General features: G+C 41.6%; 1 protein-coding gene across 4 annotated transcripts in view; it reads left to right on the top strand.

The window, feature by feature from the left end:
• Nucleotides 1–10,304, top strand: part of syk (spleen tyrosine kinase) — a 37,938-nt gene extending 27,634 nt beyond the window's left edge. For 3 of the 4 annotated variants that reach the window (XM_052567299.1, XM_052567298.1, XM_052567297.1), the window contains exons 6-13: nucleotides 3,806–3,874; nucleotides 5,670–5,721; nucleotides 5,825–5,984; nucleotides 6,148–6,357; nucleotides 7,512–7,701; nucleotides 7,836–7,976; nucleotides 9,145–9,257; nucleotides 9,512–10,304. In XM_052567299.1, coding sequence (XP_052423259.1) covers nucleotides 3,806–3,874; nucleotides 5,670–5,721; nucleotides 5,825–5,984; nucleotides 6,148–6,357; nucleotides 7,512–7,701; nucleotides 7,836–7,976; nucleotides 9,145–9,257; nucleotides 9,512–9,584 — 1,008 coding nt within the window. In that variant the 3' untranslated portion in view covers nucleotides 9,585–10,304. The remainder of the gene's footprint in view (nucleotides 1–3,805; nucleotides 3,875–5,669; nucleotides 5,722–5,824; nucleotides 5,985–6,147; nucleotides 6,358–7,511; nucleotides 7,702–7,835; nucleotides 7,977–9,144; nucleotides 9,258–9,511) is intronic. The other variant, XM_052567300.1, reaches the window with a different exon arrangement.
• The last annotated feature ends 15,234 nt before the right edge of the window (nucleotides 10,305–25,538 follow it).

Below are 25,538 nucleotides of genomic sequence, written 5' to 3'. Positions count from 1 at the left end.
TTGTTTGTATGGAGTCCTTACCTTTCGTGTTTCCAGTCTTCTCGTCCTCCGAGATTCTCCATTGTCTTCTCGTCATCCGAGTTCCCATTCCTTTCCCTTTCCTGTTCTCTCCTTTGTTTATTTATTTGTTTGTTTTGGACTGCTGTTTTGGTTTTGACCTTGGCTTGTATCGACCACGATTTGGATTAACCCTCAATAAAATACCTGCGATTGGATCTCTCTCTCACCCTGTGTTTGACTGGTCGCGATCGTCACAGAAGGACTCCATCGTTAAAATCCAGCAGTATGTTTTTTGATACTTCCTCCCCAGCCACTGAGCGGGATAGAGGAATTGGTTTTGAGGTTACCCGCCTGGTCGTGTTTCGTGGGACAAGGGGAGGTTGCTCAGGAGTGAGTGGTCGAGAGGAGGTCCGGCATCACTTTCCACTATGGCCCCCCATCGACCCTGAGTTCGGATGGGAGCCGCCGTCTCACCATTGTGGACGGAGAGGGGAGAAAGGCGCAAGTCAAACATTTTTGCATTATTTCTCCACGCTATCCAAAAGCCTAGAGATTCCCAGGAGTGTTCACGTCACGTCTGTTGATCCAGAGACTGTTCACGTCCCGTCTGCTGAGCCAGCGCCACAGTACAAGATGGCCACCAACCCAGCACCACTGCACAAGGTGGCCGCCAGCCCGGAGCCACTGCAGAGGATGGCAGCTACAGTGGGCTTTCCTGAGTTGAGTCAGATTCCGGTTGACCCTCCAGATTCGAGTCATATTCTCGTTGACCCTCCAGACTCGAGTCAGGTTCCAGTCGACCCTCCAGAGTCGAGTCAAGTTCCAGATGACCCTCCAGAGTCGAGTCAGGTTCCAGTTGACCCTCCAGAGTCGAGTCAGGTGCTCATGGACCCTCCAGAGTCAGGGTTAGTCACCGTTGACCTTCCAGAGTCAGGGTTAGTCACCGTCGACCTTCCAGAGTCAGGGTCAGTCATCGTTGACCTTCCAGAGTCAGGGCTAGTTCCTGTTGACCCTCCAGAGTCGAGTCAGGTGCCAGTTGACTTTCCAGAGTTGAGTCAGGTTCCGGTTGACCCTCCAGAGTCGAGTCAGGTGCTCATGAACCCTCCAGAGTCGAGTCAGGTGTTTGTGGACCCTCCAGAGTCAGGGTTAGTCACCATTGACCGTCCAGAGTCAGGGTTAGTCACCGTCAACCTTCCAGAGTCCGGGTTAGTCACCGTCGACCTTCCAGAATCAGGGCTAGTCACCGTTGACCTTCCTGAGTCAGGACTATTTACCGTTGACCCTCCAGAGTCAGGGTTAGTCACCGTTGAATCCAGTATAAACACCATGGGATTACCAGAGTCTCGTCACTTCTCTGTGGAACTACCAGAGCCTCTCCACATCTCTGATGAACTACCAGAGCCTCCCCACGTCTCTGCTGAACTATCAGAGCCTCTCCACGTCTCTGCTGAACTACCAGAGTCTCTCCTCGCCTCTGCGGAACTTCCAGAGGCTCGTCACATCTCAGTTGTACTCTCTGAGCACCCGGCTGTTCCTGTTGTGGCCAAGGAGGCTACCCTTAACATGTTCATGTTCTTTGTTTCAGACTTGCCCTACCAGACTTGCTCTTCTGCCAGTCCGATCCCACTTTGGTGGTCTTCGGCGCAGCCCTGGTGGGCTTCGGTTTCGACCACACAGTTGTGGTGGTCTTCTGCTCCACCCTGGGGGGCTTCCGTCCTGACCACATGGTTGTGGTGGTCTTCTGCTCCGCCCTGGGGGGCTTCTATCCCGACCACACAGTTGTGGTGGTCTTCTGCTCCACCCTGGGGGGCTTCCGTCCTGACCACATGGTTGTGGTGGTCTTCTGCTCCGCCCTGGGGGGCTTCTATCCCGACCACACAGTTGTGGTGGTCTTCTGCTCCACCCTGGGGGGCTTCCGTCCTGACCACATGGTTGTGGTGGTCTTCTGCTCCGCCCTGGGGGGCTTCTATCCCGACCACACGGTTGTGGTGGTCTTCTGCTCCACCCTGGGGGGCTTCCGTCCTGACCACATGGTTGTGGTGGTCTTCTGCTCCGACCTGGGGGGCTTCTATCCCGACCACACGGTTGTGGTGGTCTTCTGCTCCACCCTGGGGGGCTTCCATCCCGACCACACGGTTGTGGTGGTCTTCTGCTCCACCCTGGGGAGCTTCCGTCCTGACCACACGGACGTGGTGGTCTTCTGCTCCACCCTGGGGGGCTTCTATCCCGACCACATGGTTGTGGTGGTCTTCTGCTCCGCCCTGGGGGGCTTCTATCCCGACCACATGGTTGTGGTGGTCTTCTGCTCTGCCCTGGTGGGCGTCACGCTATGTCCTTCCTGGACTTGTGTTTTTTTTTTTTTTCATTCTTCTGCCTGTTTTCCACCTTTGGACCTAGCCCTCCGTCCCTCCCCCTGGTCCTCCGCCAGTCCACCTCCCTCCTGGGTTTCTTGTCTGTGTCTTTCTTTTTGTTTCCCTCTAAGGACCTGGCCCTCCGTCCCTCCCCTTGATCCTCCACCGGTCCACCTCCACCTCCTGGACTCTTTGTTTTGTGTTGTACTCGTCTTGTCTTTGTTTCCCCATTTTACCTGGTCGTCTTGTCTCTGTTTCCCCATTTTTACCTGGTCCTATTGTCTCTGTTTTTCCCATTTTACCTGGTCGTCTTGTCTCTGTTTCCTCATTTTTACCTGGTCCTATTGTCTCTGTTTCCCCATTTTACCTGGTCGTCTTGTCTCTGTTTCCCCATTTTTACCTGGTCCTATTGTCTCTGTTTTTCCCATTTTACCTGGTCGTCTTGTCTCTGTTTCCCCATTTTTACCTGGTCCTATTGTCTCTGTTTCCCCATTTTACCTGGTCGTCTTGTCTCTGTTTCCCCATTTTTACCTGGTCCTATTGTCTCTGTTTTTCCCATTTTACCTGGTCGTCTTGTCTCTGTTTCCCCATTTTTACCTGGTCCTATTGTCTCTGTTTCCCCATTTTACCTGGTCGTCTTGTCTCTGTTTCCCCATTTTTACCTGGTCCTATTGTCTCTGTTTCCCCATTTTTACCTGGTCCTCTTGTCTCTGTTTTCCCCATTTTACCTGGCCCTCCGTCCCTCCCCCTGGTCCTCCGCCGCTCCACCTCCCTCCTGGTCTCTTTGTGTTTTTGGTCTTCCCTTGGGTTCGGGTGGCGCATCTGGCAGCTGCTCCGTGGAGGAGGGGGTAATGTCACTCTCGAGGAAAACAAAAGTTAGCCAAGAATCTGCTGCAGAGTTTCTTGGTGGAATGCAAAACTTTTACAAGTAGCCACAAATGCACTGAAATATGATTTTGTCTCTCATCTCATTTTTTCCCCATCACCATGTTCCAGACAGCAAAGCAAAATAAAGCTTATTATATTTCCTCATCCTCAAATAATTCAGGGTAAGAAGCCGACATTTTATGTTCTGACCAAGATTTGTTTTGTGCTTTGAATTATTGGCTGCCAAAGAGCATGAAACCTCTGCAGTTCATATCTGTATTCAGTGTCTAATGTCACATAAACTAATTTACACATTACTGGGTTTATACAGTTTATGTAATACACTTTAAAGACGTTTATACAAAGAAGTCCAGAAGCAAAGCCTGCTGAGAACCACTGACCTAGACTGTACAAATCCATTTAACACAAGGCCCACTTCAAACGCTATCATGTAAATGTGCTGAATGTACGTTGAATTAGTTAATTTAATTATTGAAGAATGGCTCATGGATGTATAGCATTAAACATTAGCATCAAATAGTGTAGGATAAAAATAACCTAATGCTCTTTAAAATTGTGGTTTCTAGCTAGGTGCCACAGGTGGGATTCTCTCCAGAATCAAATCATACTCCTTCCCCAAACCTGGCCAAAAAAAGGTGCTCTAACACACCCCTGTCTTCCTCCCTATCCCCCACTGGCAGTGGTAGGACCCCCGCTTTGCTTGCGTGTGGTTTTTTCTTCTGACTTCGACCCCTCTCTGGTCTCTTCCTCCATTCACTGCCCTGTACATCACATCCAATCACCAGCAAAAACTAAATAACCAATCAGGTTCTGATTCAAACTCTAAAGAACGGTTGAAGATTTTTTGTTGACCCACCTTGATAACCTATCCACCTTATTTTTAAAATAAGTGTGAGCATGACTGTTTTTAATGTGCGAGGCTTCCAGTGTCATTTATTTATTAGTAAAATCATAAACACATTGGTTTGAAGTGCAAATTTACCATTTACAGTCTACTGCATTTTGTTATTCTTCTAGTTATTTAACAGTAGTGGATAATGGATTGGAAATCTCGCACATTAAAAAAAAATACCTTGCAAAATAAGGTGGATAAAGGATGTAAGTCAGGGCACATGGGCTTGAGTTGATTTGTTTTTTTCTGTAGTTAAATGTTTTTTGGAATACTTTATATTTATATACTATAGTATTCACGTGTCTTGCTGGTCTGAGCTGGTCTTGGGTTTCGGGAACTAAAAAACTAGTCCAGCTTAGACTGGTTTAAGAGGTTTTAAACCATTTTTCTCCGACCTAGTAAAATAGCACAACTCTAAATATATTTTTATTATGCTACGCTGCATTGGTAATGTTGGTTACAGTATTTATTCAGAGAATTGCATATTTTAATTTGTGGATTTTATTTATCTCTTACATCCATCAGTGAGAGAGAAAAAAAACATAGACATAGACTGGAATAGTCAGCATATTTACATCACTTGCATAAAATGAAGCTACTTTTAGAGACACTACTATTGAAAAATGTGGCAGGCATGGACATTCGTAAAGTTAATATCTCTGGCTTCCGGTGTCATCCACTTCCAGCTATTTTAAGCTGTAAATACAGCTCGTTTTGCTGCTTGATAAATGCTTGCCATATTATTTTAATGTATAATCTTAATTATAAACACACTGGTATATAGTGCAAACATTTTGACCATTTACTGTACTTTTTCGTCCACTTACTTCCATACTGAAAAATAAGGTGGATCATAGATGTTGCCTTCATTTGAATTTTAAAAGAGCGATTGCATTCAATACATTACGTATACATTAATAACACTTGATTATGCATTTGAAGGAATCTGGCACAAAAGAAGAGCTGACTGACTGGAATCAGTCTGCTGTACACTTTGTATAAGAAGTGCTATTTACAAGTAAAAAAAAGTTGCGGCCTGTGCCAAGTGTTTCAGTCGGTCACCAAATCAATCCGCTTCGAACAAAGGCAATGACTGGCTGTTTTTCGGAAGAGACGGCAATCATTTGTGTTGATATTGAGGTGCCGTTACCCCAATCATACCTCCATATTTTCATTCTCCTTCTCAATCACTCTTTTTTAATTATAGAAATGACATAGTTATCAATCTCTTTTTTTAATTTATACACTGTGTGTTGGCTTTTGACCTTGGAAGAAGTTTCTCCTCTTCTTCATGGACACTGATCGCATCACGTATAACGAATTGCCATTCGGTTACCATTGAAACATCTCAGTAAATGCAATTACGCATTCGATACTGATTTAAGGTGCCATGAAGAACACAGGAAAGTTTGGTTTGACCCTGCCCCTCTGTCCCATCGATGCATGCAGGCATTTCAGATAACATGCCTGTGTCCTATCAGCTTTTTCTATGTGAATCTGTCTATTTTCACAGTTGTAATTGTGTCGTGTGCTTGTAGGCTCCAATCGAAAACACATATAACCTCAGACCAAACCTGGACCTTCATACAGGTAAGCCTAATAACTTCAACACAGGTTAGTTGACATGCTTCAAAACACTAGCACTTGTTTAAATGATCTTGTAATCTAAACTGTTACACTTCTGTTTTGACAGATGCTATGCCGATGGACACTCAGGTGTATGAGAGTCCATACGCCGATCCTGAAGAGCTGCGGTCAACCACAGTGAAGCGGAGCGACCTGACTCTGGAGGATGGAGAGCTGGGCTCAGGCAACTTCGGCACTGTCCTGAGAGGAGTCTACCAGATGAAGAAGTGAGTTGACCAAGTTTAAGTTTAGAGGATTTGAGTTAGTGTGTGTGTGTGTGCCACAGTGTATGAGTCATTAGTGGTTTGCTCTGCTTCCTCATGTATTGCAGAAGTATTGATGTCATGATTTCCAACTTGGACTCTGGATCTTCTTTTGTGCTTGATGCAGGACACAGAAGATCGTTGCTGTTAAGATCCTGAAGAATGATGATAATAATGCGGCGGTGAAGGACGAGATGCTGCGGGAAGCGAGCGTCATGCAGCAGCTGGATAACCCATACATCGTCCGTATGATCGGCATCTGTGAAGCGGAGAACCTCATGCTGGTCATGGAGCTGGCGGAGCTGGGGCCGCTGCACAAGTTCCTCCAGAAGAACAGGTACGCCACGCTAGACATACTACAGGACATATGAGAGCTGTGCTGAACTGTGAATAGAGTAATATGCATTGAAAAACAATGTGGAGGAACTACATTCACTAAATGTTATTACCGTTAAGCAGCTATTTAACTTAAAAGTTACCACAGTGAACGAGTCAAAAATGACAAAAACTCATCATAGTACCTTAAAACTGTGCACTATATTCCAGGTTTTCTGAAGTCATGACTGTCAGCACTGTGTGCGATGCACAAAGAACATTAGTAAACGCATAAGCTAACATAATTTATTCATATTTATTAATATCAGAAACTCCTAATTTGCTGCATATTGATAACAAGTAAGGTAGTTGTTGTAGTAGCTATGTTTAGGTTTTGGGTTGTTTTAAGGTTTAAGATTAAAATATGGTTATGCAGAATAAGCCATTATAAATGTGCATGCTAAGAAGCAGCTAGTTAATAGTTAGTTTCCTAATCTAAAGTGTTAATGCTACTATACATTATGTACATAATGTTAATGTAACAGAAAAAACAATTGTTAATGTTTGTTCACAATTGCAACAGCTACAACTTTAGATGTTAGAAGTGAACTATATAAATATTGTTTATTCTTGACATGACAAGAACCAGTGGTAAGAACCAGACACTATCCAGTCTTTTAAATAAAAATGCACAGGATCAGACGTTTCCTAAGCAGGCTTTGCTTGCGTTGGTTATGCAAACTGACCAATAGAAAGCTGCTTGGTTTGACCTGTGTGAGCTGTGCTTCATGCATTGATTTCACCAAAATGACACAACACTCTTAAAAATAAAGGTGCTTCACGATGCCATAGAAGAACCTTTTTGTCTAAATATATCCATAAAGAAACTTTAACTAACATCTGAGGAACCTTTCTGTTTAACAAAAGGTTCTTCAGATTATAAAGAGTCATTTTTTAAAGAACCTGTGACTGAACGTTTCTTTGTGGAACCAAAAATGGTTCTTCGATGGCAACCTTTTAAGCATCTTTATTTTAACAGTTTTTAATAAACTTGCATACACTCCACCTAATGGATTTGAGAAGTTCATGTATTTGGTTATTGGTTTGGGTCCATGTGAGGAGATTGAGCTTGTGCAGTTTGTATTGTTAATAGATTTTCACTTTGTGTATTTGCAGACACATCTCTATGAAGAACATCACCGAGCTGGTTCATCAGGTCTCTATGGGAATGAAATATCTGGAAGAGCACAACTTTGTTCACAGAGATCTGGCAGCCAGGAACGTGCTTCTAGTGACTCAGCACTACGCCAAGATCAGTGACTTTGGACTCTCTAAAGCCCTGGCAGAAGAGGAGAACTATTACAAGGTATAGTCACCAGGAACTAATCACATATACCAGGAATGAAAGCCATACCTTCATTACACAGCTTCGTGTTAGTAAAGTAGAATGGGCTTGAGATGAATGTATTCCTGGCTGATCTTTGTTCGCTGCTCCTGTAGGCCAAAGGTCATGGTAAATGGCCGCTGAAGTGGTACGCTCCCGAGTGCATGAACTACCTGAAGTTCTCCTCCAAGAGTGACGTGTGGAGCTTTGGAGTCCTGATGTGGGAGGCCTTTTCATACGGACAGAAACCATACAAGGTGTGAATATGCATATGATGCTGCTCCCAAACAGACATATATTGTATTATATTGTTAATCAGGCTGGGTGATGATTGAATATATCAATAAGTGAATGTTTGAAAATGAGGCAATATTGTGAAATGGTCACAATGCTTTTAATACAGGTCTGTCTAGTATTCATTTATTGAGAGTGGAAAACCTGTCACAGTACACTCACAAACAGGATGATCCAATGCAGCATTTATTTAATAATCCAAGAACTGAATAAAGAATCACATAACAAAACAATCAACTAGCAATTAAGGACACAGAAATATATATAAGCTTATATGAGGGTGAGTTAACAAGATAATGAGACACAGCTAAATGTAATGAGACTAGAATGTCAACGCAAAGGATGATGGGAACTGAAGTCCAGATAAACAAAACTACAAAGTGTGCCCTCTGGTGGCTATAAAGGGCACACCAACAAGACCACCCTGTGACCAAACCTATAATACTGCTGTATTAGTTTTACATGGTAAATCTGCATTTACACCTTTTGAATCTGCTTCTCAAATATAGCCGTCTATAAACGAACAAAATAAAAATATTGTTTTTCATGGTGATGCTTTACAATAAGCTTCAGTTCATTCATACTATTTAATTCTTTAGTTATCATGAATTAGCAGTAAAGATATTGTCAGCCTTTATTAATCAAAGTTAATGTTTATTTGTAGATGTATTATTGTTCTTTTGTTATTGAATAATAATTAAGAATTCTATTCTATTCTGGCTACTTGTTTTCTTTTTATTTATAAAAAACATGACCATCTAACATTAGCACTCTCTGTTCTATTTCTATTCTATTTATTCACTAAAATAATAATAATAATAATAATAATTTGACTCTGTAACACTCTATCTGTATCTTATTTTTATATGTAAATGTAAATAATGAATGTTCATAATACATTAACTAATGTTAGTTTATACAACATGAAATGCTAAAAATGTATTTGAGCACAGTAATATATTAACATTAACCATAATTAATAAAACCTCCAAAAACCCTCTCTGGTATGTGGGCTTTAGGACCCCCTAAAATAACATTGACACACATACTGTATATTGAATATCATCTAAATCGCAAACTGCACATCTGGTGTTTGAATTGTATTGAAATATTATTTCATATTGTCTGTAGGGAATGAAAGGAAATGAAGTCATCCAAATGATTGAAAACGGAGAGCGAATGTCCGCTCCAGCCGACTGTCCGGCAGAGATGTACAACCTCATGAGGAAATGCTGGACGTACAAGTACGTTTATTACATATATCAGCATTTATATATGGATAATTCTGCATTCACAATCATTCCATAACTTAAAAGATAACTGTGCTAGCAGTCTTTAACATACTGATAGGAGATCACTAGCACACTGATTATAAGCAATGAATGATAGCCTTTTATTTATTATACAGAAATATCTTTCACGTATACCTGTGTGATAATGATTCATTGAATGCAGTGCACTGAAGGATAATAAATGGCTCTCTGTTCTGTTTCTGCAGGCCGGACGAGAGACCTGGATTTTCAGTAGTTGAACCCAGATTGCGGCATTACTATTATGACATATCTCAGTGATGATGAGCAAACATGTACAATTACACAAAACAGGATTTCAAAACTGTCAGTCTGTAAGAGGTGGTCTAGTCATTTTTGAATTTTTTTCATTGACATCTTTCACGATAATAAATGTTTTCCTTCATCACATTCTAATTAGATGATTGACAGCAGTTTGTGTTGAATCATTTAAAGCAATAACTCTTCTTGAAATATTCGTACTTCCAGGCTATTTTTCTTAGAAACTTTACGAATTGGATTAATATGCAAAAATGTGTTCATTTTGCTTCTAAAAGCATGTTTAGAAAGAACATCAGTGTTTTGTGTATGAAGCCAAGTCGGTATTTGAGATGTATAACAGCAACAGTTATGAATACAATATGAACTCTCATTCCTTTCTCTCACATTTACTGTTTTTTTTTTTTTGTCTTCATCTAAGTGCCAAATTCTATTTTTATTTTATTTTTTACATCGAGTGTATGGTTAAAAGGTTAAACCGGCTGGTATCATTCTCTGTGTAGACAGTGTTTACTTCTCATGATCAGGTACGATGTATTTAGCATGTCATCTATGCAGCCTGAGCAAGGTCTTCTTCATTAGTTTTCTCTGTATATGAATTCATTGCATCTGTCAGCTTGATTGAGTCGCTGCAGACTGATAACTGAACAGCATGGCATGACACCTTCAGATCTCGCTCTTCCTCACTTTGATGAGATCAATAAATGATACTGAACACACTGATCATGTATGGCTGCATTGCAATATGATTTAAAAAATGCTTTCAAGAAATAAAGTCATTTATTGATTGCTTTCTTGGATGCACTAAAATGTGAACATAGAGCAATAAAAAATGTCCTTCAGTCTCACTCTTTATTAAAGCACAGTGGAATAAAATAAGTACATCGTTTTTGATTAAAGTAATTCCCGAAACAGGAATTAAAATGTTTTTAACTCTTGACACACAGAAAACTGAGAGAAAGTAAGGTTATGTGTATAACCTTAAATGAATTATTGCATTTACAGTATAAAGCTGAGAGAAGTTATGCATTATCAAATTGAAAATTCAGAATAGTTTAAAAACCAACAGCAGGGTGTTTGTCCAAAAATACTACACGGCCCCCACACAGCTAAATCAGTGCCCCATTTATTACTAAATCACCTTTGGTCCAGCAGGTGGCGTGATACACAGCAAAAACAAGTGTAGCCTAATTCAGTCCAACTTCACATAATGCTGTATTCTAACATGACTATTCAGCCACGTATTACCCGGTATTTATTCACCACTTCAGTATTTGTCTGTCAGATGGAAATGATGAGGTTCTTTGATATTTGCTAACTCTGTCCTAGCTGAAGTGGTTTTAATCAGTTATGATCTGGAACACCGGAATCTGGAGCAATTATGGTAAAATAAACATTCTCCTCTAATCAGATGAAATCAAACAGAACTTCCTGAAACATGATGTCGTGCTTTAAACGAAAAGGGCAGCATATGGACATTTAGTAAGCGTTACAATTTTACTGTTTTTTATGGATACAACCTACTCAGACTAAAATACCGGAATAAATCTTAAACATGCTAAAAATAGTTTTTTATTATTATTATTATTTTTTATAAAGTTACATTCTCGGCCTTTTATGCTTTGTTTGGACGAGGATGGAACTCGGGACTTCGTGAGCACATTTGCGCTATTTATGTGACCTTGGACCACGAAACCACAGTCAAGGTCAATTTATTTATTTATTTATTATTATTGTTATTATTTATTTTATTTAAAAAAAAATTTTTTGAGAAATTGATATTTATACATCATCTGAATAAAAAAAAATCTTTCCATTGATGTATGGTTTTTAGAGGACAATATTTAGAGATACTACTATATGAAAATCTGAAATCTGAGGGTGCAAAAAAAAAAAATCTAAATATTGAGAAAATCACCTTTAAGGTTGTCCAAATGAAGTTCTTAGCAATGCATATTACTAATCAATAATTGAGGTTCGATTTATTTATGGTAGGAAATTTACAAAAATATCTTCATGGAACAGGATCTTTACTTAATATCCTAATGATATCATAATCTGTAGTTTTGACCTGTACAGTGTATTGTTGGCTATTGCTACAAATATACCTGTGCTATGACAGCTTGTGTGCTCCAGGGTCACATATCAGCACACTAAACAGGAGGCTATCAGCACCAACGAAAGCAAATATTTAATAGATAATAAGACACAAGTCAACAAATCCACCAAAGATCAAACTTCATGACTGTTAGGTCGTAAACAAACTGTATATTGTATAAACTAAGATTTCTATGTCCGCACACTCTGAGGAAGCATGACTCTGTTGTGTGCATTTATTTTTAACAAACAGTAACTGGAAATCTGGAATACACTGCATGTGAACTGGAGAGCTCGTCATAGCAAGGCCTTTTCATCTTTATGAAGTGAATTATTAACACATTCCTTTAACCCCTGCTCTCTTCATTTAGTCAAAAAAGAGGGATCTATTTCTTGTCCTCTTGACAGTGAGTGGCTTTCTGCCAAGGGCCCTGTGTCCACTGGAGCTCTGCAGGCCGGCTGTGGGCAGCCTCTTTTGTTCCTCGGAATTTGAGATGGGAACGTCAGTTGTGTGGGAGATGTCTGACTTCTCCCAGATGCCAGACGGAGCAGGGTGGGCGTATTTTAGGGGGATGGGAGCAGCAGAGACCGGACAGTGAGGATACAGTACATGCATCTGTGCACTTTTCAGAAAGCTTGTGATGAAACCTGGACATTTTCCATTCTCCTGCACGTTCACTCCCGTGCCTGACAGACTTGATGGGATTGTGAAACTGGCAAAATAAATGAAGAATAACAGTAAATGAAAAAAAACTGGCAGGTAAAAAAGTTCACTTTAGCATACTTCTTAAAAAGGAACTTATTACAGAAATAATATACAGTAGTTTAAAATAGTATACGTATGTGTAAAGAATGAAAATGAAAATGCTAAATGTATATTAAAGAGTGTTTCTGACCCACTTAAGTACATATACTATTATATAATATTATAATTACTTCATTTATGGTAAATCATTTTTTTATGTCATTCACAATAAACTTGAATTTATGCATTTCTACTGATGAAGCTGCAATTTAGTAGATTTAAAATAAATATAACATTGTGTAAATATATCATGAAAAACACACTACAGTTCAACTTTTTATGTGTGATTTAGTATTTACTCAGCATATCAAAATAAGTGTACTTCTTTAAAGCATTACAAACAACTAATAAAGCATAATAATTTCCATAATAATATTTGCATATGTCATTATATACATTTTAAAGCAAAACTTTACAAAAGTGCGTAAAAAAGCATTTTACGAAACATTCATGAAAGTGCTTTCCTAAGTGTTTTTAGTTTTTTTTATATTATACACTCTCTGTAAATACTGTTTGTTTGTTTTTTTTAATACACATTTAAGTCTGCAACAAGTGCACATTAGCCACAACTCTTTTCATAAGTGGCATCTTAGAATACACCAACTTTAAAATGAATTCGTTTTCTATATAATTTATGCAAATGTTGCATTCAATGAGCGCTGATCTACCTGATACAGTCTCTCAGATGAGAAACAGAACATGAGAGTTGAGCAGGGAAGGAATGAGCTTGTTTTTTCAGAAATGACTCTGATATTCCCTCTCTAAGTGAAACGGCAGTGCCAGCACCACTAGGGCGTTCTTGGATACGCTTCACAAAAAAGCGTCCAAAGTGTCTGCCAAGTGTAGAGGGCTGAGCTCCTGATCAGGAAGTGTGTGGAGGGACACATCCTCCTCTCATTAATACATGCCTCCACACCCCTCTCTTATCTGCTCAAAGAAACGTGAAGCCTGAGGATGCACAATAATCTTTCATCTTTCATCTTTCCTCTCTAACAATGTTCATCACCACAGATGTGAACAGAAACTCTTGATGTAGAACAGATTATCACTTAAAAATTTATAATATGCAGGTAAACAGGTTCCCGAAGTAAATAAAGATGCAATATCTAAAATATTAGATAAAATAAAAGCATCCAAGTGCGCTCACATTAATTGTTGTGTTGGTGAATTTTTGTTTGCAAAGTGCTAGTCTCTAATAAAGCGTTAGCAGATGTTTAGCATGACTGCTAGTTGACATGCAAGTTACTTACAGTCAGTAAAAATGAATGGAGTTACTGAATATCTGGCTAAACCCAACTTCTGATCTTGGTGAACGAATCCAGATAGAGCCCCTGTTTTCTTAGTGTTTCCTTCACTCCCTCTCCCCTCCATCAGCCGCTTCACCTGGCTCTTTGTTCCCTTTTCAACTGAGCCGAGCTTTTCACTGACAAGCCGAGCTTCTTTTGTGTGGTTGTTAGATACTAACTCCACTTGCTTGAAGACCTGCTAAAGTGCTCGTGTGAATAGACAGATAATAAGCAGATTCTAGACATCTGTGTGTTGTCGCATGCAAAAACCAACCGTATGAAAAGTGCTGCATTGTTGGGTTTCCGGATCTTCTGTCGCCTCCCGAGATGTTTCTGTTAGTCCAGTTCAGAGGCATGTAATATTGAACTTTTTTTCTTATCCTAAGAACATACATTGAGCTCCCCTCAATGCCTACTGCTACTGATTAATGCAAACAGCATAAACCATATCAAATGTTCAAATGCCTTTGATTCAAGAGTAAATCCTCCCTCTTATATTCTTAAAAATAACTGCCCTTCCTATTTTAAAGAAGACATTATAGGCCTACATTCAAAAGGCTGTAACAGCAAACATATCAAAGCGGTTGAACACCAACATGCCTCTAAACACACAAATATAATAACTTTGCAATTTTAAAGGGGTAGTTCACCCAACAAAATATCTTTTTTTTTTTTCGGTTTCAGTGGTTCCAGGAGCAGGAGTGGACACCTTTTGCTGAGCTGCATGTCAACAAGTGACTCGTTTCGGTCTATTTCTATTTCCTCTAATAAACTGGAGGTCTGCAGTAAGCCTCCTGAGACAGAGAAGTTTCCTCAGACGTTCGTGGTGTGCTTGCTGTAGTTCAATAGCAGCACCCTCGGGCCAATGAAAGGGTCATTATCTGTACCCTCAACCTGTGGTATTCTCCCTCAAGACAAAGAAGAAACTGATGTCTGCTCGTTTTACATGACCTGACCTGAAGCTGACACATTTTGTGATTTGTGCAGCAGAGAAAGAAAGGCAAGGGAGGGAGCAGAGAGCGTTGGCTGGGCGTGGAGGAGAAAGAAAGGAAAAGACAAAAGGAGGCTTTGAAAAGGGCTCTTTTCCCCTGCAGTAAACTTTGCCAACCACTCGATGATTTGCAGTCAACAGAGTACAAAGACTGCTCAGGGCAGCACAAAATCCTGCAATGAATGTCAGATTTCAAGAGCGGTCATATCGACACAGGAAAGGACGGATGAATGCTTTTCTATTAATCATTGCCCACATACTGTAATGTGTGATGAATTTAATAATGACCAGAGACGAACAGTCCTGAGACACCCCATGCATTGGCAGAAATATTCTTAGAAATTTATATTTTCCTTTCCAAATATGGATCTTAAATAATAAATCAAATATATTTCACTTATTCACTTGTCATATATTATATTTATGTTGCAGTTCCATTCATAAATAGAATTATAAATGAAAATACTGTTTAAAACACACATATACATCTGGGATATATCTCAAATTAGTTTTAAATCTAACCAAACACTGTCCTGGATCGGACCAAAAAGTATGCTTTAAATTACATTTAAAAAAGATGATTTTACAGAATTATTATGAGGAAAACATGCTTTAAGAGAATACACTTAAGAGTGAACTGAATGTAATATTTTCAAGCTTTAGTTAGTAAACACTTATAATACTTCTTTATAGCAAACAATGACTTTAAACTCTATATTTGACATTATTACAGTAAGTGTTTTTAAGAAATATGAAATTGTACTTAAATAGCCTTTTATTACATTAATATTGAATCTGCAACTACAGTGTTTTTTTAATTAACTTTTAAGATGTGCACATTCAGTACAATTGAGCACACTTATTATTTTAGAGGGCTTGCCTTTATTTCAGTTTTGCTCACAGAAGGAATTGCTTCTGCTGCTTGCCACAAAGTTGCTTGCAACATTTTTCCACATAGCTCATGTGAAAATATAAGCTTGCAGGAAATAGTTATAGCACTGTAGTCTTTTATTCTCAGTGTAGAGCTTTCAAAAATAAGCATACATGGTGAGATATCTGGTGACAATATAACCCTTCATGTACACCATTGCTCCTGATCCGTGAGTCCACTAACCCGTGATTGGTGCTGTTGTTGTTCCAAGCTGTAACTTTTAGTTTCATTTATCATTCTTGACCTGCAGCTTTGAGAATCACAGCTGAGTCTACTTAGTTTATTAAATCAGGAGAGCGTCTCTCATCTGAAAATATGAACCTCTTCCTCTCTCACACATACAGAGTTTTGTAAGTTTTTCTCTCATAGTGTCGTTCTGCTGCAGAGGCTTTTTTCACAGCTGAACAAATAAAAGCTGTTATTTGCGCCTGTGAGAACGCTGCATTTTCCAGTTATTCATCAACATCCCATAAAAGCCAGCACAGGTGTTATCTTAGCAACAGAAGGCCAGACTAGTTTGCCTACGCAGAGAGAAGAGCAATCATTCAGCAAGTGATATACCTCTGAATGAACAGGTGATAACAGCCATCTAAAGGTCGCCTGACCTCTCCTGTCACCCAAGATTATGATAAGGTTGAGCAATAAAAACTTCAGACAAAAAGAGGCACAGTGTTTACACTTCTCAGGAAATTCCTTAGAATGTCTTACTTAGTTGTCTCTGCATATTAAAGAAATAGTTCACCCAAAAAAAACATTTAAGATTAGGATGAGTTTGTTTCTTCATCAGATTTGGAGAAATCTATCAGTGTCTCATCAATGGATGCTCTGCAGTGAATGGGTGCCATCCGAATGAGAGTCACAACAGCTGAAAAAAAACATCACAATAATCCACAAGTTACACACAACACTCCAGTCCGTCAGTTAATGTCTTGTTAAGGAATCAAAGCCATCATTAAGACGTTTCAACTTTAAACCATCATGTGTGACCAAAATATGAGTCTTAATCACACTTCCTCCAGTGAAAAAGTCCACCTCCATTGTTTCTCACATCAAAATCAATTCACATTTTTGTCTAGAGCTGTTTTGGTTTGTAAACGGTGCTTGATCTGTGCAGATTTCTCTCCTGATTCATGACTTTTCCACTGCAGAAAGAAATATTATGAATTATGGACTCAGCGGTTTGTAGTTAAAAAGATCTTAATGATGAATTTGTTTCTTGCAAACACATGGCTTTCCAACTCTCCAGATGTTAATTGATGGACTGGAGTAGTGTGGATGACTTGTGGATTATTGTGATGTTTTTATCAGCTGTTTGGACTCTCATTCTGACGGCACCCATTCACTGCACAGCATCCACTGATGAGCAAGTGTTAAATTGAATGCTAAATTTCTCAACATTTCTTCTGATAAAGAAACAAAAAACCAACTCATACGTCTAGGATGGCTCGAGGGTGAGTATATTTTTAGCTTATTTTAATTTATGGATGAACTATTATTTTAAACTGGGATATATTAAAGTTATTAACATGACACATCATCTTTATCTGTCACTGTATCTGTTAACTCTTTCAGATCATGACATCAAATGAAGGAGTCAACAGGTAGCTGTTAAGAACAGACTGTCTTTGTCAGGTTTCGTTCATGTGTGTTTGTGGCATTCCAAAGTTTTGACGTCTTTGCTAAGATGAAAAAAAAAGATCTTTAAATTCGAAACCTCAAACTTGCAGCCTGTTGTAACTTAACCTCCCGGGACAACAGTTTCAAAACACCGAAGCAGCTGCTATTTCTGTATTCATCAAATCAATCAGGCACAGCTGGAGCGCCGGCCAACATCTGTAACCGCCGTTACCACCAGAATCACACTCGGGCATGTTTTGAGTGGCACGCTTTACATCAGCGTGCAAAATATCTTTTCATAGTAGGTGTTCAGGTTGCACTTCAGAGAAAACCAGTGACATCAATCATCACAGCTTGAAAACAAAGCATACCTTGCACTGTGAGTCACTTTTCAGGGTCTGCCAAATACATATATTTATGTACAGTAAACGTAACTGAATGAATATAGTCAAAGTGAACAGACTGCCACACAATAAATGTGCATGCACTAATACTGAAATTGTAACAAAAGATGTTTCTCCACATTGAATTGATGGCAAAAGTGCCTTTTTTTATCCTGAGCAAATTAGTCACATGACTTCCTTAATATACAACTATAAATGCATCATAGATTATGCAACTCTAAAACTGCCACTTTGTAAAAGTGTGTTAAGAAATGTCATGAAAGTTTACTCATTACTTTCATTAATGTTATATTTTCTGCAAATACAAGTGTGTTGTTTTATATATTTGAACAAACGCAGTCTGGCTGGAGAAAAAGCTGAGTAGCTTCTAAACAAGATCAGTGCTGATCTAATAAACTGTATGGTCATGAGATCAGCGATATATGCTTTGAACAGAAAGTATTGCCTCCTGCTTTAGCATCCGCACTAGTTAGAAGAACTAAGATAAGAAAGACTAGGAAATCCCAAGCACCACGATAACATCAGAGTAATAGCTCCATTACAGTTGGCTCAGAAAACATTGTTGATGTCCATATGAGGAGATCAGCTTCCATGGGAAATGACAAGACTTGCAGTAATACGCGTCTCATTTGCTTGATCTTCTGATGGTAATATTTGTAGAGCCTGCCCACCGTTTCAGCCTGTTCATACACGTACAGGCACAATTCCTTCAGCAACTCCACAAAAAATACTCCTTTTGTTGCATGCAACAATGATGTCATTGAAGACTTCTGTGGAATTAAAGCCTCCTGACATACATGGCCCTTGTTTTGGGATCAAATCTGTTGGGGCCAGTTGGATAAGATTAGTTGGGAGACTAATTGGCCGAAGCAAAAGAACACAGTCTGCGGGGTCTGTCTGGATCTCCCCACTGCTGTGATTAAAGCCCATTAATTGTAGTTCCCACTCAAACCCAACCAGCCCTTGAGCTCTTCACTGATCCCCTTTCCATTTACTCAACATTTAGTGACACAATAAGACTGCTTCAGGTTTCCCAGAAAACTGAGGAATTATGACTTTTCTTTTACTATAATGAGCAGCTGAGGAGACAATAGGTTTGGTTTTAGAATCAGATCTTTTTTGAGACATTTGTGACATTTCTTCTAAAACTATCATTATGTATAAAATATCTCACATGCAATGTGTTTTGGGGATTTATGTGTAGAGTTTAAAGAGAAAGAGTCCCAGTAGCAGGAATGGTAACTGTCAGGAGCTGTATGGCTGTGATGTGTAAAGCCTCACATGCCCTCGCTCGCTGCTTGTTTCGCTAACAGGACCCTGGAGGAGGAGGACGGAGACGAGGCTCTGTACCAGGCACTGCGCCTCCGAAAAAACCCGGTGGGAGTCGCTTTGATATAAACCTTCCCTGCACTCCCATACGACACAGAATAGATTTTCAGAAACAGTATTTCAAAGTCTAAAAATTGGCAAAAACATTATGCTAATATATTTGCAATATGGATTCATTTACGATATGTTTTCAGCATGCTTAGTCATTTCAATTAATTCACTCTGATGCATTACATAGTCAAGCACTGGAAGTATACACAAAAACAAGAAGAAGATTCAAGAACTTACTATTAAAGAATGAAGGCAAGAGATAAACACACACACACACACAGAGAGAGAGAGAGATGGGAGAGGGTTGATCCAGAGGGAGCTCAGTTCCCTCATATACTCTTCACTCATCTGTCATCATGGCCTTATTTCCACGAGTAGTGAAACAGCGACTGCTCTTATTATATAAAATACCAGAGTCTGTCCTCAGAAAGCTTTCTGACAAAAAAACCAACATGAAATTGCTTCCAATATAGTCCATCCTGCTCATGCAATATGGGGTTTCTTAACACGAAATTAAAATTGAACTCAACTTACAACCGAAAACCAAATAAGGAAAACAATAAATATGAATAACAGTGCATGCGTGATACATTTCACATTTTTTAAAATATATACTGCACGGTTTTGACAGAAAGCGTAACGGAGGAAGACACAGGTCACCGCTCTACATTGGACCAAATAATTGCTTTAATAAATACAAACTCTTTAATACAATGGTAATCTTCATAACCAGTTGAAAATATGCAGCTGCATTAGCTTAATATAGTACATTAGACCTGTATGTATAGCAAACGGGACATCTTTTTGAGTGCAGAGAAATAAAACTGTTGTTGCATATACAGGATTGGATCCAATCAAGAAACTTACAGTAAAAAGTCAAATGCTAAATGTTTTCTTAACTAAGAGATCTCTCCCAAAAGCATTCAAGGCAGTTGAATCTTTCAGATGTGCTGCTGTGAGGTCTGTGTCTTTAGAGGAATCAGAAAATAGATTTATTTTTGTGTCTGCACCTTCAAGATTGCTTTTCCTGACAATGTTCAACTGACTGAAACCAGTAATATACAAAAGCTGAATCATAACAGGAGGAATCATATTACAATCAAGATAATAAAGGTGTTATTTATTAAAGTCAAAGTCATGTTCGGTCATTTCACCCAATTACTTGACAGCACATTTAACCATATGTAATTATGTTATATTAATATCCTACAAATGAAATATGAGAGCTTTTTATATTTCACTTTTTGAATCCCTTAGTTATGCCAGTTATTACATACAGATACAATCCACCCATTTAACCTTCCAGTTCATCCAAATAAAACGATCACACAATGCGTGACTATTTTCCTTTCATTAGCATGAAACAATAATGTCTATCCACAAAGCTGTTTCCTGCCTTTGACCAAACTGGCCCCCGTTTCTCTGGAAAGCCACTGTTTTGTGCAGTGGTGCTCTGTTTATGTGATATTCCACAGGAAGATTTCCAGTTCATGTTTTTTCTAACTCTCGTGTCGTGTGAAATTCACCCTTACATCAAATAACTGAAAGACACTCTGTGGCAGTACTGTTGGAGCGCTGATCGTAATAATTATAATAAAATGAATAGTTGCGGTCCTGACATGAACTGAAGCAGATCTGAATGTGTTTTTCATCAGCAGAGAGGAGTCAGTCATATCACAGGAGGAAAAAGTTATGACATTTTAATTGCAGAGTATACCATTAAAATACAACAATAATAATGAACAATAAAAGATGCACTGACAGATGAATCATTCACAATAGATTATCATGCATTAAGAAACGTTTCATGCATTAATGTATCCATTTTTTGTAACGACAGATAAAAGAGGAGGAAGCAATTGCAGGCAATCAGATGTTGTTTATTGATAACGAGTGTCCAGAGTGTTGGCAATGGCAAGGAAGGTCTACGGTGGCGTGAGAAGAGCGGGATGGTGAAGTCAGCGGTGCAGGTGAAGGTGGTCAATGGTAGGAACCAGGAACAGACCGGAACACTGACACGCGGACGACAACACGAATCCAAACCAGCACACAAACACGGAGGACGGTAATCCAGCTAGAGCATGGAGACATAAGAGAGGATCTGACAACAGAGAGAGAGCGAGGTGAGTATAAGTAGCAGAGGTATGATGACGATCAGCTGGAGCGAGACAATCAACACCCAGGTGATGACAATCAACTAAACGAGCACATGGAGACAACGTAAGTACAAAAACAATAACAAAACATGACACGGAGGAAACACTGGATTTCCTACCGTGACAGTACCCTCTCCCCTAGGACGTCACCTGACGTTCCCAGCCTGCTTTACCTGTAGATTGTAATCATCTATAAGGTGGTGATCCAATATGTCCCGAGCAGGAACCCAGCTCCTCTCCTCCGGACCGTAACCTTCCCAATCCACCAAGTACTGAAAACCGCGTCCCCTCCGTCTAGAGTCCAGAATACGATTAACCAAATAGGTGGTTTCCCCATTAACGAGACGAGGCGGGGGGGGAACCGGAGCAGGCGGATTAAGACGGGAAGAAATCACCGATTTAATTTTGGAGACGTGGAACACGGGATGAATCCTCCTGTACGCCGGAGGAAGGCTAAGACGCACGGTAACCGGATTAATAATCTTGGTGATAGAAAACGGGCCAATAAATTTGGGAGCAAGTTTGTTAGAAACGGACCGCATAGGAATATTCTGGGTAGAAAGCCACACTCTTTGACCGACGACGTAACGGGGAGGCTTCGACCGGTGGCGATCGGCCTTAGCCTTGGTGCGCGACCTAGCCTGGAGCAGAGCTCTGCGAGCTCTGGTCCAGGTGCGGTGACACCTCTGGACTAATGCGTGTGCGGAGGGGACCGAAACCTCGGATTCCGTACTGACAAAATTAGGTGGTTGGTACCCTAAACTACACTTAAATGGAGACATGCCCGTAGATGACACTGGCAAAGAATTGTGTGCGTACTCCACAACTGAGAGTTGCTGACACCAGGACGAAGGATTATTGGAAACCAAACATCGCAAAACCCTCTCGACATCCTGATTGGCTCGTTCGGTTTGACCATTGCTCTGGGGATGGAACCCGGAAGAAAGACTAACAGTCGCTCCTAACAATTTACAAAATTCTCGCCAAAATTTGGACACAAATTGGGGACCCCTGTCAGAAACCACGTCTGTCGGGAGGCCATGTATGCGGAAGACGTGGTCAATGACAGCTACCGCTGTTTCCTTGGCTGAAGGTAATTTGGGCAAGGGAATAAAATGAGTCGCCTTCGAGAACCGGTCCACTACGGTTAAAATCACCGTATTGCCTTTAGAGGGCGGGAGGGCGGTGATAAAATCTAGCGAAATGTGGGACCAGGGTCTTGAAGGGACAGACAGCGGTAAGAGTAACCCATCTGGAGGTCGATTGGAAGTCTTACCAATAGCGCAAACTGAACAAGCCAAGACGAAATCGTGGACGTCACGAGCCATACCAGGCCACCAAAATCGTTGCTTGACCAGAAATCTAGTTCTACTAACCCCTGGGTGACAAGCAACACTGGAACAATGACCCCACTGGAGAACGTCTGACCGTAACCTCTCCGGCACAAACAATCGGTTCGGTGGGCAACGAGCCGGGGGCGTTACCCCTTCTAAGGCGGTCAACACCTTCGATTCGACCTCCCACCTGAGCGCGGAGATAATGATGGTCCCCGGTAAAATGGGCTCGGGAGTAGCAGTACGATCGGAACGCTCAAAAAGACGGGATAAAGCATCGGGTTTGATGTTTTTGGAACCCGGCCGGTAAGAAAGTGTAAAATCGAAACGACCGAAAAACAATGCCCACCGAGCCTGCCTGGAGTTAAGTCTTTTGGCGGTTCTAATGTATTCGAGATTCTTATGGTCCGTCCATACAATGAAAGGTACACCCGACCCCTCAAGCCAGTGACGCCATTCTTCCAGTGCAAGTTTGACTGCCAACAACTCTCGATTGCCAATGTCATAATTAACTTCTGCAGGAGATAAACGGTGAGAATAATACGCGCACGGATGCACCTTTCCGTCTGAGGATGCGCGTTGGGATAACACTGCTCCTACCCCCACCTCTGACGCGTCGACCTCCACTATGAATTGACGTGAGCGATCAGGGGTGACGAGAATGGGAGCTGAAACAAAGCGGCTTTTCAGTTTGGCAAACGCAGCCTCAGCTGCATCTGACCACCTGAACGTCAAACTAGGGGAGGTCAAGGCGGTCAGAGGAGCGGCTAGTTGGCTGAAATTGCGAATGAAACGCCGGTAAAAATTGGCGAACCCCAGAAATCTCTGCAGGGCCTTGCGAGACTCTGGGGATGGCCAATTTACCACAGCCTTAACCTTCTCAGGATCCATGCGAACACCCTCAGTCGAAATGATGTGTCCTAGAAAAGAAACAGACTGTGCATGAAAAACGCATTTCTCCGCCTTGACAAACAATCCATTCTCTAGCAACCGCAGAAGCACTCGTCGTACGTGTTGCACGTGTTCCTGGAGAGACGAAGAAAAAATCAATATGTCATCCAGGTAAACATATATGAACAGATCGACCATGTCTCGCAACACGTCATTAACGAGTGCTTGAAAGACTGCCGGCGAGTTGGTTAGCCCGAACGGCATAACGCAGTACTCAAAATGGCCTCTAGGGGTGTTAAAGGCAGTCTTCCACTCATCCCCCTCCCTGATGCGGACCAAATGATAAGCATTACGTAAGTCCAATTTAGTGAAAACGGACGCTCCCCGCAACCTCTCAAAAGCTGAAGACATAAGCGGCAAAGGATAGGTATTCTTTACCGTTATGTTGTTCAGCCCTCGGTAGTCAATGCAAGGTCGCAAGGATCCGTCCTTCTTTCCCACAAAAAAGAACCCCGCCCCCGCTGGAGAAGAGGAAGGGCGGATAAACCCCGTTGCTAGAGAACTGGATATATATTTCTCCATGGCCGCCGTCTCTGGAACAGACAAAGAATATAACTTGCCCTTAGGCGGAGAAGTACCTGGCAATAACTCTATCGCACAGTCATAGGGACGATGAGGAGGAAGAGAATCAGCACGAGACTTACTGAACACCTCCTTCAGGTCGTGGTACTCCGCGGGCACGCTAGCCAAATCCACTGCTTCCCCCTGAAACACAGACTCAGAAACATTAACACCAGCAGACAAAAGACAAGACAAATGACATTCCTCGCTCCAGCTAACCACAGATCCAAGGCGCCAATTGATGCTGGGGTTGTGTTTCTGAAGCCAGGTGTGACCGAGAACGATGGGGGATTGAGGTGAGTCCGTAATGTAAAATGATATCTCCTCAGTATGATTGCCAGATGTGGTGAGGGAAACAGGTAAGGTGGTCTGAGTGATGACTGGTAGTCTGTGTCCATTGAGAGCAAAGGGTGCAATGGGGTGTTTGAGGGAGGTGAGAGGAATGTTAAGCTTACTAGCGAACTGGAAGTCCATGAAATTACCCTCTGCCCCAGAATCCAACAAGGCGTGATGCTCGAGTGCGTGGGTGGACCACCGTAGACTCACCGGAAGGAGTGTCGATGTAGATGAGGTCTTTCTGGCAGAGATCCCACCCGATAGTAGCCTCCGTCTTACTATCGGGCTTGGTCCTTTTACCGGACAACGCTGGATGTGATGTTCTTGACTGCCGCAGTATAAACATAGTCCCAGGGATCTCCGCCTGATCCTCTCCTCCCGGGAGAGCCGAGCTCGCCCCACCTGCATGGGTTCAAGATCTCCCGGTGGGCTGACCGCAACATCTGAGCGCTGATACTGAGCCTCCGGTCTGTTCGCGAGAACTGCTCTCCTCCTCCGTCTGGTGGCTTGATCGAGTCGATTCTCCACTCTGATGGTTAGGTCAATCAGACTGTTGAGAGAAGTGGGGAGCTCGACGGCGCGGATCTCCTGTTGGATGCGGTCAGCCAACCCATGCAGGAAGTGATCCCACTGCGCCTCCTCGTTCCACTTACACTCCGCCGCCAGGGTGCGGAACTCAATCGAATAATCGGAAACGGACCTTTCCCCCTGACGTAGGTCCGTGAGAAGCCAAGCCGCTTCCCTCCCGGCGGCGGAGCGGTCGAAGACCCGTCTCATCTCTTCCGAAAGTGCGTGGAACGAGGCACAGCAGCTGTCTTGGTTCTCCCACACCGCCGTCCCCCAGAGGGAAGCCCTTCCCGTAAGTAGAGATAAGACGAATGCCACCTTCATTTTCTCGGTGTAGAACGTGCGGGGCTGCAGGGCGAAGTGCAGAGAACAATGAGACAGAAATGATCGACAGAACTCTGGCTCACCCGCATATTTCTCCGGGATGGGGAGGCGTGGTTCGGGCTGGGAAATCCCCCCGGAGACGATCGGCGGTGTGGGTGGCGTGGGAGGCGCAGCGGGTGACGATTGTTGTTGTTGTTGCGTCTGGAGAACGAGCTCG

Source organism: Carassius gibelio, chromosome B10 (genome assembly GCF_023724105.1).
Source record: "Carassius gibelio isolate Cgi1373 ecotype wild population from Czech Republic chromosome B10, carGib1.2-hapl.c, whole genome shotgun sequence".
NCBI lineage: Eukaryota > Metazoa > Chordata > Actinopteri > Cypriniformes > Cyprinidae > Carassius > Carassius gibelio.
Note: the sequence above shows the minus strand (reverse complement) of the source record. Positions and strands in the feature narration are given on the sequence as shown.